The sequence below is a fragment of the Pseudonaja textilis genome, chromosome 1 (genome assembly GCF_049901715.1).
Source record: "Pseudonaja textilis isolate UNSWEBS1 chromosome 1, rPseTex1.2, whole genome shotgun sequence".
In the NCBI taxonomy this organism is placed as follows: Eukaryota; Metazoa; Chordata; class Lepidosauria; order Squamata; family Elapidae; genus Pseudonaja; species Pseudonaja textilis.
In genome coordinates this window covers 100,054,669-100,072,289 of record NC_141990.1, presented here as the reverse complement: position 1 = coordinate 100,072,289, position 17,621 = coordinate 100,054,669, and the positions used below count along the sequence as shown (strand labels likewise).

The 17,621-nt window shown below is 37.8% G+C and overlaps 1 protein-coding gene across 1 annotated transcript; it reads right to left on the bottom strand.

Moving 5' to 3' along the window:
• Nucleotides 1-1,048: 1,048 nt before the first annotated feature.
• Nucleotides 1,049-12,744, bottom strand: ZBTB24 (zinc finger and BTB domain containing 24). Its single transcript, XM_026726624.2, has 7 exons — nt 12,635-12,744; nt 9,319-10,287; nt 7,759-7,926; nt 6,014-6,097; nt 5,040-5,123; nt 4,196-4,277; nt 1,049-3,410 (listed from the first exon to the last, which is right to left on the bottom strand). Exons 1-7 carry the CDS (start codon nt 12,696-12,698, stop codon nt 2,657-2,659), a joined length of 2,205 nt encoding a protein of 734 aa, XP_026582409.2. The 5' UTR covers nt 12,699-12,744; the 3' UTR covers nt 1,049-2,656.
• Between the last annotated feature and the right edge of the window lie 4,877 nt (nt 12,745-17,621).

The window sequence follows — 17,621 nt, the reverse complement described above, 5'->3', positions numbered from 1 at the left end:
GGATCCTAATGACAGCCATTTTGTTCCTGAGAAATTTGCAGACACCAGATGATGTTGACAGCCAGATACATTTTAAGGGAGAAATTGATAACGTGGGAAACAGAGGTAAATATTTCAATGGTTGTTGTGCAATACTGAAAAGATACAGAAATGTACTGTATTCCCATGTAAAACAGGATATCCTATATATAATGTTTACAATTCAGGAAATCAGTTTTGTTTTTATTGATAGTTAGAGGGAACTCCCAAAAGCCAAACTGGTTCCTACAGTAAGGAATGGGGAGGCAAACCCTAATTTACATTTATTGATAACTGCTCAGCCAACATTTGACATTCAGGTTAATGGAGGCGTAGTTTGGAAACACATAGGCAGGGCAATTATTCAATCACTCTTTTTCTACTAGTTAATGCTTTTCTTCAAAAAATAAACAAAAGGTAGAAGCTGGAAACTAAGCCGAGAAGAGAAATATGGTTCATTCTTCCCAGCAGCCTCAAATAATTGACTGAAATGCAAAAGGATCTGAAAATGAAATGCAGGAATAATTGAAATTGAAATAGAAACATGTTTCAGGAAGTCACCTTGTGGTATGGTGAGAGCCTTATATTTAAATGTGCCTACCTTTACCCCAGAAAAATAAGGGTGCTGGGAATGATTTGGGAAGGCTACAGGAAGTCCCAAAAAGCATCCTCAAAAATTTGTCATTGTTAATAGGGTATTTGTGACAGGTCATATCCATCGTGGCTGCTATTCTGTGACAGCATTTAAATATAATCTCAAATTATCATTTGGGCACATGGGGAAACAGTTGAAATATATTTTTATATTTGCACATATGATTATTGCAATTATATTTGTGTGTGTGTGTGTACATATACATACACATACATATACACACACAAACACACATATATAAACAATTGCATATGTACTTTGCTGTTATTTATACCGCAGAAGCATAGGTTTGACCTGTAAGGAATACATTTCTGACAAAAGAAAAAGTTTGTAACACACAGATAAACCGTGGAAGAAAATTTTTCCCCAGAAGGATTAATGTATACATTGTGTTTATTTTAAAAGCACTATAGCCTTATCTTACATAAAGAAGCATTATATTTTAAACGTTTAGCTGAGGGCACAATTTAATCATTTAGAGCAGAATTATTTTTAATTATTATACATCTTTTGTTGTTTTTTTCCCTCCTGATATATTTTTTCCATATGCAAACCTTCATAGTTAATTATCTTCACTAGATCATTCAATTGGTCTTAAGACACTGACCTTTTTAAAACAACAGATTTATAAAAACCTCAATCAACTTAACCGAGGGAAGAATGGGTACTCTCTCTCCCATGTACAAACTCTTAGCACCTTTGTTTCATCCTGTTCTGCATTACAGATGCTGAAGTAATCTGTAAGGTTTCATTGCCAACAAGTGTTCATTGATTACAATGAAGCTTTCCAATATTCAGTAGAATCCATATTGTAGTTTATGCAGTATGAGGAAAGGAAGAATAGAAGGGTTAGCGCACATCTGAGTAGGGATGTCCATCACGCTGCAATTCCTTAAAGAGAAAGTTTGTTCTCTCTTCCTATTCCTAGACTACTTCAGGGCTAATGATTTTGGTCAATGGTTTATCGGCTCAAGCATAAAGCCTTTATATTCTATCTGTCAGTTTGATTCTAGCTTAAAAACTAGAACTACAAATGTTCTTGTAGCTATAATGGGAAACAATCATTTTTTAAATTTTTATTATAGGAATGCATATATACGGCTTATTCACCAGAATATAAAAAGTACAGAGAAAGGAGAAATCACAATGCCCATGTTTGTTCTGATAAGCCAATACCAGAATTGATTTGTGTCAGTTAAGTCTGGGGAAGTCAAGTATTGAGCTGATGTGCATAAATTAAAAAAAAAAAGCTAACGGAAACATAACCAAAACAAGGCAATAGTTTGTTAAGCCTGTTATCATTATTTAGGAGAGCCTATGCTCATCTGTTTGGAGATGTAACTTTTATTTTTTTCTATCTTTTGAAATTATAAATTTACTTTTGCAAAAAGTTGCAAAAGTTCCTCAAGTCTTGGTTTACCTATGCTTGTAGAAATGGTCTAATAAAACTGACTCGCACAAAGTCTTAACTGACACAAAGAGACTGATCCATTTTTTAAAAAATCCAAACATCAGCTTGGTTTCATCCAAACTATACAATCAGTTGATAGGCTTATTAAATATATACAATATAAGTCCATTCAGAGGCAATTTTACATCCCATCATTTTCAGTGGAAAAATTAAGCATGCATTGTTCTTTCTCACTGAAATAAATGAGATGGCAGGCTTGTACCATGTTCTTTTAATATTTTATTGCAGTTCAGGCAAAATGCATGAGTACACTGGTTTAAAAGCCATGCTTTCAACATATATTTAAATTGATAAATCTGCAAAATAAAAATGCATAAACCAATTGCCGTTAAGCCAACAATCAATGTTACCAGCATGTGAAATTAAATACTGTGTATAGAATGCATTTCACATGAAGGATCTTCTTTCATCTTGATAAATAAATATATCTAAGAAGGAAATCAGTCTGTATTTTAAAAAGCCTGCCCTTCGGTGTGATGGTCTCCAGATGGCTGGTCTACAGTTAGAGGCTGTTACGCTGAATTGGAGATATGTACAGTTTGGGTCTGTCCCTTGCTAATTTGAGGAGGTAGAATTGTATCTTGGCTAATGCGAAACTGTTGGCTAGGCTCTTGGCCCATCTGCAGATGCGAGGTTGGATGTGGTGTTCCAGCAGCTATTTGAAGCACATCTGCTTGATTCTGATTGGCATGGAGATGTTCCAGAGCTTCTTTGGACAGCGTGATGACATGCATTTGTTCAGTCTGGGGAGAATCCATTGGGTCACTCACAATGCTGATATTCTGAATCTGGTCTGTGGGTTCTGTTTGGCCTGAAAGCAGCAGGTTCTGCAGCTGCTGTGATGGCTGAGTGAGAAGAGTAAGGCTGCCTGTGTGCTCTGTCATCACATTTTGGGAATCATCTGAAGTGACAACGCTAATGCCTTGATTATGGCTGGGCACAAAGTTTATGTTGTGCACGGAATCTGTCACCAACAGCTGGATCTCCTGGGGTTCAGAGGTAGAGAGTTGATACTGCTGCAGCTGAAGAATGTTCCTGACATCCTCTGTGCTGCTGCTGTTGGATGCATTGTTGGCTTCCTGTAGCTGTTTCTCTTTGATATGGATTTTCAAATGAGATTTCAAATTGTCTAAACGTGCAAACTGCACACAACACTCTGAACAAGAGAAAGGTTTTTTGCCGGTGTGCAAGATACAATGTCTCCTTTTGGCACTGGAATCGGAAAAGGATTTTCCACAAATACTACACGAATATGGCTTTTCTCCTCTGAAAGAAAAGACATCTGGTTTGATCACATATGTCCATATTTTGCGAAGCATGGATGTTATTAAAAATCCAAAGCATTACTCAAATATCACATCATTAAAACTGAATGGCAGATGGATTCTCTCTCCCCCCCTTCCTATGAAGTACACCTACTCAGGTAAGTGATAAGTTAATGGAAGCCATCTTACTTTCTTATCATGCAGTATAAATCATTACTGTATGATAGAATGAAACACTCTAAAATCCTGTTGTTGTTCATGATGCCTCAACATAGTTGGTTCATTTAAAGCAGGACCCAATAGAGGTTATTGGGGTGTTTTTTTTGGACAATATATATTCAATAATGTGACAGTGCTCATTAGCTTTGGACTGAAGACTAAATATAATGTGCACCAGTGATTAAAAATAATTTGTTTAAATATTCACAATAGCATAGACCAGGCATGACCAGCCCACAGGCCACACAGCCTTGGGCAGCTAGTAATGAGGCCCAGCTAGACCATAAATTTTTAACATGTGATTTTTATATTACAAAACTGTGTTATATATTTTATATACGAGGCTATGACAATTTCTCTTCAATGTGGCCCAGGCAAGCCAAAAGGTTTATACCCATGGTGCAGACAATTAAAATTGTCAGCATACAACATAACATGAACTGAATTTACAAACTATGATCTGTAATTGCAGCAAATAATAAAATTGTATTAATAGCCTCACTCAAAATATTTCCTATAAACTGGTTTCCATACGAAATCACAAAGAAAAAAAAGGGAAGGAGATACCTGTGAATTCTGATATGTGTCTGAAGAGAACTTTTTGCTGTAAATGACTTGCCACAGATTTCACAAGTAAATGGCTTTTCACCTATAAAAACTTGCTGATTAGTATAGTATGTAATTATCTCTTATTTAAAGAACAATTAAGAGAGTCTAACTTATGTATAGACTCTAATGAATGTCACAACCAAATCTCATGCTAATTCATAGCTATTAGGGTGAATACATAATGAATAGATATGGACATACAAGAAAATACTGAGAAAATTTTGGAGGACAATGTTTTTCTCTTCAGTCTTCTTTAAATGCTCCTACCCTAAAAAATTAGGGGGAAAAGATTATGAAATATATTCTCATATTTTAATGTAAAATTATACACAAAATGGATATTGATTTTATTTCCTTTTTAATAATCTGCTCATGGTTTTCAGCCATAATCATTTAACTTCTGATAAAAAATCAGTTCTATTTCCTACCAGCTAAAAATTCTTGAACAGTAGCAGCAATTTTGACAGTGGAAACCAATTATTCAAGGGTAATAAGTTGGCCTTCACTGAATGTACTGAAGTATCCAATTGAAATCAGCAGTAAGACTCCCATACTGGGTGCAAAACTCCAGAGGACTGCCTAATATGGCAGCTATAGTCCATGACCTTAATAGCCCCTACCAATTATTTTACTGTAAAGGTTGCACAGTATTGATTCAGCACCACATAGATTCATTGTTAAAGATTAGACTCCATTATAAGCTCATTTATTATCTACAGATGAATGCTGCTTACTTGGATGTTCCTACATAAATTATATATACTGCCAGCTTTTTTCAGAAAATAATAGAAAGCAGCATTACCTGTATGTGTTCTTAAATGTTTCTTTAATTGAGCAGTATCCATGAATTTACGATGACAGAGGATGCATTCTGGCAATGAATGGCCTGATTTTGTAAAATGAAAAATAAAGTATTATTTTTTCTCCAAGTGTGTCTATTTCATTTATAATGTTTATCTTAACATGTTGATGGCTAATAATAATAAAAACATGAAGTTTACAATTCTAATACAACTGCAACCAAAGTAATGCCACAATTGATGTAAGCATTATAGAGAATATTTAGAAAATTAAAACATGGGATAACGGTTCCATCAAATGCTATGACTTCTGCTTGCATGGTGGATTTCTCTACTTTTCTTCCACATGTACTCCAATTTCTACCAGATTTGGGAGGTATATGAGGGATGAAGGAGGAATCTCTTATGGTAACAGATACTGTTGTATCAGCAGATGACTCCTATTGCATGTGTCTCTGTATTCTTCTAGTTGTTGCTCATCAATACACCTGTGATTATACTTTGTTCAATATAATCTTAGTAACTAAACTATTACATTAATGAAACGAGCTTGTATTAGAACACAATAATGCCAAAGTTAAGTGAACTGGTGGTCCCATTCACCACAGCAACTGTTCTACAAGCAACTCTATTTTTCTTGCTTCTTCATATGCAGGAATTATCCCATTACTATCTCTACAATCAATCATAGTATCTTCATAATTTTTAGCTTATTATGAATTGCTTCCTTTCAATTGTGCATTTTCAGCAGAAGATATCCCCAACTTCTCAAACACAGAATATTTTAATTTTCTGTATTATCACATTATTTATATAATAATTCTGCAAAATGATCAGATGGAACTAACAATGTGCAGAAACATTCATGAAATGCACAGGAGACAAATATGTACCTATCGGTTATGAATACATAATTAAAACTACAAGAAAACCTCAACATTCCTAACAACTTGCAGTATTCTTTAATTCATCAAACCTGTGTGAACTCTATAGTGACTTTTAAGTTGCCTTCTCTGGCTGAAGTATTTTCCACACTGATCGCAGGTAAAAGCCTTCTGACCTGAAAAGAAAGAGGGGAAAACAGAATTATTTATTTGTACTTATGGTAATCTGAGCCGCCATCTGTGAATTCACACCTAGTTATTCTGATCTTGCATAGCAACTCAGTTGAAATATTCCAGAGCGCCAGGAATTTTGAGAAATTCCCATTTCAAGAATTTCTCAAGGAATTTTGAGAAATGCCCATTACAAAGTAGGGTATCATCCCAAACCCTGTTCTCAGGACTGCCACAAAAGGTTGAACTCAAGGTCGCAGGTAGGATTAATGGACTGGTGGTATAAATTCTCAAATGCCATTCAACAAAGCATAGTAGCAAGTAGTAGCAGCATCCAAGGGTCATCATTTGCAACCTTCTTTACCAGATTCCTACAAAGTAAGTGGGAAAGCTGGCGGGAAGTTGCAAATGGCTTAACCTAAGTTGCCTTTGCTTATCAACTTACGATGGTTCACTTAATGATGGCAACTGGGAAGTGCCAAAACTGCTGTTGTTAAATGATACAGTCATTTTACATTGCGCTTTACGACCACATTGCCTAGCAATGAAAATTCCAGTCACAATTGCCATCATTAACCACCTGGAAAAAAGCTGAGACTAATGAACTCTCTGGCAAATGGCTGCAAAAGAAATAGCAATAGACTTATATACCACTTCACAATGCTTTATAGCCCTCTCTAAGCGGTTTACAGAGTGAGCATATTGACCCCAACAATCTGGGTGCTCATTTTACCAACCTCAGGAGGAGGGAAGGCTGAGTTAGCCTTGAGCTGCTGAAAATTGAACAGCCGACAGCCAGCAACCAGCAGAAGTAGCCTACAATACCACTGTGCCACCATGGCTCTTATCTCTCAGAAATGCCACTGATGAAGCCATGGAGTAACTTCATAAGTTTATGAGATGAAGTACTTTAGTAAAATCATATTAACTAAACAAGAGGATACCAAAATTATAGGCTATTAAGCAGGCAGAGACATCATTCATGTAAATCAGAGGGACTATGAAGAATACAGGATTTACAGATTTACAGAAATAGCAAATACTGGAAAATGAAACATTTTCTCAGGACCACTTGATAGTATTTCCCATTTTGTACCTGGACTTTCATTTTACAGAACATTAGATAAGCAGATTTCTATTTACCTCATTTCTGCAGCCACTACCACATTCTTATTACTTGTCTCTGTTAATTGACTTTAAGGGTATGTAGTAGTTAGAAGATGGAGGAGGAATTTCTCGTCTTGTTCTTGGAACAAGAATGGCAGTAAGGCCTTGAATACCAGTGGATTATGGGTGCTATATCCATTGTACCTTATTCAAAGGAAAACACACTCGGGACTTCTACCATAAACATGAAAGTGTCATAGAATTTATTCCACAGGGAGAAATCAGGAACTATAAAAAGCTTTCTATAATTGAATGGAAAGATCTAGTCTTATGGATTAATGTAGCCCCTATGAACTAGAGAAATATATCATATAAAAAAACCACAGACACTAAGGATAAAATATTGGGATCAGCTATAATTTCCAATTCCTAAAACGAGTTCTCAGAAATGTCAAAACATTCTGTTACTGAAATAATGCAGGTATACTCATTCTAATCTAGCTAGAGATTATTTTTTTCACGTTACAATTTTAGCCTAGTGAATGGCTTTTCATCTTACCTGTATGAAGACTCATGTGTTCCAGGAGAGAATGTTTTGTGGTTAAAGCCTTATTGCAAACTGTGCAAGTATATGGACGTTCCCCAGTGTGCATCCGCTCGTGGACTTGGAGAGAGTGCTTTTGGGAAAAGCCTTTGCCACACTCACTGCATTTGAATGGGCGCTCTCCTGAAAACAAAGGTATGGCACTGTGAATGGGAAACAGACATTTCAAGCAGATGGAGCAATGCTTGAAATAACAATGTGCATCGTTTAACTTAAAGCAGAAGTAATTTTTCAATACCACTACAGTTTGAAAATACTACAAAGGCAGCAATGTTGATGGTAAAGTGATTGTTTATACAAAAGGGCAATTTTAATTCTAGGAACACCCAACTTTATATTCTGCTGAATTATTTATATAAATAGCTGTAATCCAGGAAGATAACTAATTATTCTTTCCTTCTCCCATTTTTGCCACAACAATCCTATAAGGTGGGTTAGGCTGAGAGAGATTCACTCGCCCAAGTCACCCAGCTGGCTTCAGGCCTAAGTTGATACTAGACCCCTCGTCTTGTTTCTATGCTGGTGTCTTAAACAAAGGAAGACAGACAAACTAAGAAAACGAAAGTGTTCCTTTTTGGAGGCTGCATTGAAATGGAGAACCACAGGGATTCCTAATTTACAACGCAGAACTACATAAGCTAATTACTCATGTGAATTCATGAGTAGATGCACAGAGATAAAGTCTCCCATCATTCACTTGAGAATTTTAGGACAAGTCGGCATGTTCTGGGATTGGAGGATCCGATGTGCCGATTTGGATTTCCCAGCAGGTGAAGATAGCAATAGCACTTAGCAATCCCAAAGGTGCTTTTTCAGGAGGCAACTGGACTTTCTTGTTTTTTCTTTTGAAGACATATTGCTTCTCATCCAAGAAGCTTCTTTAGCTCTGACAGGAAAGTAGGGAATAGAAGGATTTTTATTCCTTGCAGACAAGGAAAAATCAAGAAAATCCTAAAAAAGCACCTTTGGGACAATCATGACCTGGATGGCTGAGAATCTCTATAGACTTTTAGCTATACAATTTGGGATGAACACCCTATGAATAGAATAGAATAGAATTCTTTAATGGCTAAGTGTGATTGAACACACAAAGAATTCGTCTTCGGTGCATAAGCTCTCAGTGTGCATAAAAGATGTAAGCGATAAATCATGATCACAGTTATCATAAATACATTCATCATGAATAGTGTGGGAGTAGGAATGTATTTCCAGAGAAAAAATGGCAAACAGGAACCAGGAGCACTACTCAGGAAACCTAATAAGTGTTATGGTGTTTGGTGGTGTGTAATATGTTTTAACCTTATGTATTTTATTACTTATATATCTGATAGTAAGCCATCTAGCTTATTTTATAAAATACAAGTGGCCACATACCTTAAAAAAATATTTTTTTTGATTTATTCATTTTTCCATATATTAATTGATCATTTATACATTATATTAATCTTTCAATCACAGTTTTGCATATGTAGATCGCATATAATATTTTCCCCTAAGACTGAAAAGAGAACTGACCTGTATGACTTCTCCGGTGTATAGCTAAAAAATGATTATATTTAAAGACTTTCCCACAGTCTTTGCACTCAACTTCAGAACCAGTACGTTTTCTTCTGCCATTGGCCCTTTTTGACAGCCCACTGTCTTCTTCATCACCAATAAGTTTATAATCTTTTAACTTGATTGACCGCCGTATCCTACGTTTGCTATAACGACTCTGAGTGATCTGTGTATTTTGGCACTTAGGATCATAGTTCTCATCCTTTTCTGTTGAGACAGTGACCACAGCTTCTGTCCTACATATTTCTCTTCCCTCTACACTTACAGGAATGAGTTCATTGGTGTTTCTGTCTTCTACCACAGCCTCCCGCTTTATAAAATTTTGCTTATTATGTACCGAGTTGTTCTCTTTTAATTGCACATCTTCTGATGAAAGGGAGTCCAGTTTTTCTTCCTGGATGTTCTTTACTTTTCTTGGTCTTCCACGCTTTCGCTTTGGTGGGTCTTCACTTTTCTTGTTCTTTGCTAAGACAGCTATTGGGCTTTCACCATTAGAAATTCCAGATAATGTGTTTGTTAAGCTGCAGTTCCTCTCTTGCTCTGTATATGCTCTAACTAGATCATTCACTTTGAGGAGATGAGCAGTTGCTAAAATTTGTTCTATACTTTTTTCACTAGCTTGTAGGCAGCCTGTGTAAATAAATTCCAATAGCACACCAAAAGCATCTGCCACCATCCCTTCCAGCATGTAGATCGATTGACCAATCTCGCCCTCTTCAACGAACATCATGGAGAAATATTCACTGCTGGCAGCAAGTAATGCCTTATGGGCTCTAAACTGAACATTTTCTACAATTAAAGTGATGTCACACAAAAAATCTTTTTTTCTCTGTTCCTCAAATTTAATCAGGATAGTGTCTCTGTGAACCTTGGAGTGGATTGCTATAAGTTTCTCTGAAGAGTTAGATACAACTTCATCCATTATTGCTAAAGACAAAGGGAAAAAAAGAAACTAAGATTCAAAGTGCTCCAAGACAAATGGAAAATACTTATTTAAGTACAAGGGACATTTACTATTTGAACGGCACTACTCAACGTCACAAAACGGCCAACTTTCCAAGTTATTCAGGCTAGCCAATATAATTCTGAATTCAGCATCCTGAATAAGGGCCTCATTTAAATACCAACTTAGTTTTAATAGTTAATTAAGTCAATAATTAAATAGCTTTAAAAATAGAATAAACATTGATATCAACATAACAAAAAGTAGAACCCTATGACAAGATCCTCCAAAGTTTGAAAGAAGAAGGCAATTGTCATGAATTTGCCATCTATTTTTTTGTAATGCCTTACTCCTAGAAACTCTGCTTTGGAAAAGTGGGGCGACTCCATGGGAAATGGCAATGGTGGGAAAGCAGCAATACATTTCACCTCTTTATTTTAAACTTATGGAAGCACCTAATTAGTGGAGTCAGCCATAGAATAAGATTGGCAATTATAAGTTGACCTCAGGATTTATTCCTATATATCTGTGAATACCAAGAAAGACTTCTTTCAAATCAACAAAGGCAGAATTAAGATAGGAAAGTAATTTTTTTAAGCATTATTGGAAATAAGTAAAGAAAAATGTGATCTAGTGAGAAACTATACATATTCAAGCTCATTTTTAAAAAACAAAATTGAAATCTCAAATTTAGCAGTCATGCACCTCAAACTTGCAAGACAGATATTGTCCAGATCTGTTTTTTGTTCTTTTTAACACATGGGAATGATTATACATGTTCTGATAAATAGGAAACTGGCCAGTGTTGTTACAATGTATAAAGAGCCCCTCTCTCTGTTTCAGTATTGCAGCTGTATCTTTTCCCATGTTTACATGATTGCTCTGTATGCTGCTGTTGGCTTTTTCCACATATCTGGGAAAAGGTGTGGCTATTTTATTGTTTTGAAGTAAAGTGCTTTATTCAGATTCCTGTCTATTGCAGTGACTCTTTAGAAGGATTTGCATAGTATTACTGGCCAGTAACGCTAAAATAAGAAGCACTTATAATAATCTAAGGCCAACTGAGCCTCAGACAGAAATCGTTTTTTTTCAAATAAATGCTGATGTAGCCACTTTTTCTAAAACCACTTAAGAAATCTTTCATTGGACCTGTCATAGAAGTATGTATGTTTTCCAATATTTTTTGAAAGTTTAAACTAAACGGGATATTTATAGACTACTCATTCCATTAAGAACAGGCTTTTCTCTTAGATAATGCATATAGTATTGTGCCATATCCAACTTTTCCACAGAATCATATTACTAATTGAACAGTAATTTTCAATATTGATTTAATGCATTGTTTATTCTTCTGTGATTTGTACTACCTTAGTTTAACATGTTCAGTTGGGATACTTTCTTCATAAGTTTTAATATGTTTTTTACATTTTATTTTTTATTTATATTTATGTATTTTTTTTAAAAAAATGACGTTTATTTCCTCCCTAAGAACATTCAAACCATGTATCACGCTACATGCAACCATTTACTCTATACCATACTTTCCCTTCCAGCTTAGATTCCATAGTGTGTGATTTCACGGATACACCAATAATAACAATAAATTTCCTTTTCTATAATGAAACAATTCCCGTCATTTTTCCCCAAAGCTTTTGCGGAAGCAAAAAAAAAAAAAAGAAGACCCGATTAGAGAAAAATAAGGGCAAACCCCCCCTCCCCCTCTAAAAATGACTGGTCTTTCAAAGCCAGATCTGCCTGTTATGCCCCCTTCCCTTTGCCCTCCTATTTAAAACAAAAGGGGAATCAAGATTGCAAAGCAAGACAAGGCAGAGGGAGAGAAAGGGATGAAAAACCGCGATGCCCGTTTTATTTTTTATTTATTTATCTTCCTCCCGCCAGAACTTTCCGGGCTTTCCCAACCTGCGAGCGAAATTCAACAGGTGACCCTTCCCCCCCCCTCCCTCCATCTCATCCAACTGTATAAATACGAGGTTTCGGGGTAGTGAATTTCTCCCTCTCCAACCCTCATCGGAAGTGCCGTCCTTCCGACGATCATTATTTGCCAACCTAACCCCATTTACCCAAAATAAGCAATCGGTAGCGGGCTGAATGCGGCAGAAATCCCAGCCATCCTATAGTCCGTAAAGAGGAGACTTGGAACCCCCCCCAAAGCCGCTATCGCGCCGTTCGTCTAATAACTGTCGACGGAGGAGAGGAGAGGAGGGGGAGGATCTTTCTCTGGATAACCTATTAGCCGTCGGGGCGGTGGGGGGAAGAGGGGAGGAAGAGGGAAAAAAACAAACAAACCCTCAGCCACGAAGCCGGACTCACCCTCGACTGCGAAAGCTGCAAATAGGAAGCCCCGCGGCAAGGCGGTTGAAGCCAGCAAAGGCATACGCCGGAAGCGGCAAGCGCATATCCCGGAAGTGAGGTCACAAGACGAGGGCGGGGATTACGGGGCGGGGGGCAGAAGCACGACAGGGGAGTCTGGGTGGAGTTCGGGCGTAGGATGAAGGTAGATAGGACGGTTGCGGGTTCGTTGCCCTTAAGCGACGAGTGGTGGTGGCGGGGTCGGATGGTCCTCTGTCTAAACCGGCGTGTTCTGGGATCGGTGGAGCCGGTGTGCCGATTCGGATTTCCCAGCAGGAGAAAATCTCAATCGCAAAGGTGCTTTTTTTTTCTTTTTTCCCCCAAGGAGGCAACTGGACGTTCTTGTTTTGTCTTTTGAAGAGGTTTCGCTTCTCATCCAAGAAGCTTCCTTAGCTCTGACAGGATAGTGGGAAATGGAAAGATTTATAGTCCTTGCATACAAGGAAAAAACAAAGTCCAGTTGCCTCATAAAAAAGCACCTTTGGTACAATCATAGCTGAGACGCTTTTAGCTATACAATTTGGGATGAGCACCCTTTGAATAAAATAGAATTCTTTAATGGCCAAGGGTCGTTGGACACACAAGGAATTTGTCTTTGGTGCATAAGCTCTCAGTGCGCATAAAAGATATAAGTGGTAAATCATGATCATAGACATCATAAATACATTCCTCATGAAAGGTGTGGGAGTAGGAATGAATTTCCAGAGAAAAAACGGCAGACAACAGGAACCAGGAGCACTACTCAGGAGACCTGATAAGTGTAATGGTGTTTGGTGGTGTGTGATATTTTTATGTATTTTATTACATACATACATACATACAGACAGACATACAGACATATAGGTTTATAAAATAGAAGTGGCTATATATCTTTCAAAATAAATTAAAAAATTGATTTATTCATTTTTCCATATATTAATTGATCATTTATACATTATATTAATCTTTCAATCACAGTTTTGCATATGTAGATTGCATATAAATCCATGGAGTTGCTTCCTGAAAAAAATCACCTTTGGGACAACCATAACCTGGATGGCTAAGAATCTCTACAGACTTTTAGCTATGTACAGTTTGGGATGAACACCCTTTGAATGGTGTGGGGTTAAGAAATGGGTTTCCAGAGGGAAAAAACCTGCAGACTACAAGAACCAGGAGCACTACGCAGGTGACCCTGAGGACCGAGATAAACCTCAAGAGCTTCAACAACCCTCTAAAAGGATGCAAATGAACAGCTGTCTGCAAGGAATATAAATCCTTCCATTCCCAAATATTCTGTCAGAGCTGAAGAAGCTTGGATGAGAAGCAAAAACCCCTTCAAAGAAAAAACAAAGTCCAGTTGCCTCCTGAAAAAGCACCTTTGAGACAACCATGACCTGGATGACTGAGAATCTCTACAAACTTTTAGCACTTATCAATAGCACTTAGACTTACAGCTGTGTGAAAAAGTCCTTCACGCTTTCAGATTTAAGCTGTATTTTCATGTTTAATCAACTTTTCACTCATAGAAACCACACAAAATTAGTATTTTGATTAAAATGTCTGTAGTCGGATTGAGATGCATAATTTTTATTAATATAGCCAAAGTCTTTTTAAGGTTTTGAGTGAGTTTGTGTGCTAAAACAAACAACTTGAATTTTCAAGAATGTTAGGATCGAAAGTAGCCAATCAGCAGCGAGCTTTGGCTGACCAATCAAAATGCATAGAGGCTAAATCTATGAGCCAATCAATGTTGTCATACTCTCTGACTATAAATAGGCATGAAAAACATTGAGAAATCTAATTTAGCTCTAGCTGCAGGCAAGGATGAAGGCCTTTGCTTTCACCAGTACTGAGCAGCAGCATCACATCATGAAGAGGATTACTCCTGTATAGAAATAAGTCAAGAGAGGGAATTCCATCGCACCACAGTGAGCAGACTGGTTGAAAAATACCAAATAACTGGTTCAGTTGCTGACAGGCTCCGCTCTGGAAGACCAAGAAAGTCAACAAAACAGCAAGATTGGGCTCTGCAAAGCATTTCAATGGCTGACAGGAAGCTCACCTCACCTCAGATTACAGGAATTTGGGGTGAATTGTGATATAAAAGTGTGCACAAGTACAGTGCGTCGCAGTCTCTTGCCAGAGGGCTCAAAAGCTGCAGGGCTTGAAGTAAACCTTTGCTCACAGACACTCACCACTCTTGTTGACGTGCGTGGGCCAAGAAGTATGCAAAGTGGACCAACGAACAGTGGGCCAAGGTCATCTTCAGTGACGAGAGCAATTTTTACTTGACTAGGAATCAGTGCAATAAGTATGTCAGAAAATTTCCAGCAGAAGAATTTAGGCCGTACTGCCTGAATCTATCTGTGAAGCATCCATTGCACATGATGATCTGGGGCTGTATCGCTGCTTCTGGTATTGGTCAGATACAAATTGTGCAGGGAATCATGAATTCCAAGCAGTATGATGAAGTCCTTCAGCTCAGCAACTTGTAGGAAAGGACTTTTACTTCCAGGTTGAGAATGCTCCTTGTTATTGAGCCAAGTCCGTCCAGCAGTGGATGAAGAAGCATGGTGTTCGACTCCTGGATTGGCCAGCTCAGAGACTGGATTTGAACCCAATTGAGAATTTGTGGGCCAAGATTGTTTACAAAATAAGCATCCGAAGATCAAGCAGGAGCTTATTGAATCCATTATTGCAGCGTGGCACCACATTGTCACCAAAGATCAGGTGCAAAGGCTTATAAATCTATGCCGAAGCAATGCTGCCTGGTGATAACACCAGCATTGGCCTTAGTAATTGCAACACGTATGCCACTGGGTATGCATCAGTTAATCTGTTTTCATAGTCATTGTAAGCATGCATTATAAGCATGTAAGAAAATTCACAATCCCCATCCAAACAGCACCAAATTGCAAAAAGTTTATGCTTTTCACTTAAAAACCACCAGTACTTATTTAAATATAACAATATTTGCATAGCAGCTAGCATAAAAATATAAAATCAATGGCCTATCCAAAAAATGTTGTAAAGTGTGTAGGACTTTTTCACACAGCTGTATATATTGCTTCATGTTGCTTTACAGCCCTAAGTGGTTTACAGAGTCAGGATATTGCCCCCAACAATCTGGGTCATTTTACTGATCTCAGAAGGATGAGAGGCTGAGTCAACCTTGAGCCGGTGAGGATCAAGCCCCTGGCAGTCAGCAGAATTAACCTGCAATACTGCATTCTAATCACTGTGCCACCACATCACCTCTGCCCCACCACGGCTTTTGAAAATAATACTGATCAAAATCTGGAGTGCAAGGACTCTGTATCTCACCCAGCAAGGCTATCTACTTTTTTGCCAAACACATTGATTTTTTTCCAAACTGAATGAAAACATTGAGGAAATTCTAACCATAGCTATTGAAGATTCTCAGTCATCCAGGTCATGCTCCTTGGCTGAGAAGGAAAATGTCTTCAAGAGAAGAAACACAGGAAGTCCAGTTGCCTTTTGAAAAAGCACCTTTGGGACAGTAGGCGGAGATCTCATGGGATTCTCCAAGCTGACACCTTTTACTTAGGATGTTCAATAACAAACTTTGAAGATGGGCCAGTGGGTATTGGGATGGCAGGCATGTAAGTACAAAAATATTCTTGGCAGTAGGAATGGCAGACACATGGAGTATGAGTGATTTGCAGTGGGGCATTTGTAACCAAAATGGTAGCAGTAAGGGACACTTCAAATTTTCCCATTTTAGGGGAAGATTTCCCCCCTTTAAAAGGGTTTCCAGATTGACACCATGCCCATTTAGGACATTTTACTGTTTTACTGAGGAAAACAAATGAAAAAAATTGATGCACAAGATAAAGTGTTTCCCAACTGCTGACTTTAGAAAATCTTTAGAAAAATTATCGGTTTGGTATCTGAGTTGCACTTAAAATTTAGTTCCCTAAGATACATTTGAATTGCTGTTGACTTTTTGCCAAGTATCTTCAGATGGGTTTTATTTTACTGCTTTTTATATGTGCCTCCACTCCAGAGTGGTTCTGTATGACTGAGAAAGTTCATCAAACTGCTATGTGCTTTTCCACTGCCAGTTCAGCAAGTACTGCAACAACCAAACAGCAATGAGTCATTTGCTAATTAACAATTTATTAAACTAGCTCTTGACATTTTAGCTTAATATGTCACACAAACCTGTTTACATCAGGGTGTCAAACTCAAGGCCCAGAGGCTGGATTTGGCCTGCGGGTTGCTTAGATCTGGCCCTTGGGGCCACCCTGGAAATGGAGAAGGACCAGCCCGCAGTGCCTCTGCCAGCAAAAACAGAGATCCATTTTCGCTGGCAGAGGGTTGCAGGAGGCTGTCGTAGCTGAAAACATTGCTCGGGAGACTGTTTTTGCTGGCAGAGCGCTTGGGCCGTCACAGGTGCCCCGACACGAAGGACATCGAGCTGGCCACCCCCACCCTGGCCACATCCACTCCTGCCCCCTGAGGTCAAACACAACCCTGATGCAACCCTCAATGAAATTGAGTTTGACACCCCTGGTTTTACATTGTTAGCTTATGGCTCGGTGTATTGGACAAATACATAAACTGATCTAATTGAAGGGTCCTTGGTGTTCTCTGAGCTTGGTTTTCTTTTTTTTTGCAGACGTTTCATTAGCCAAGCTAGGTAACTTCACCAGTGCTACTAGCACTAGTTTGGATAATGAAACGTCTGCAAGAAAGCAACCAAATTCAGAGAGCACCAAGGAACCTTCATTTCAACCATGAGCTACAAATATTCTTCTTTTTTTAAAAAAAAACAAGTTTTATTGATTTTACAAACAAATAAACAAAACAAAACATCATTAAACATTAAAAACATAAAACCTCTTTCCATTGTAAATCTTTACAAGGCAGGTAACACATTGCTTTATATCACATACTTATAATTTATCCCATTTCCATATAAACACGTAAATTCCCTTTACCA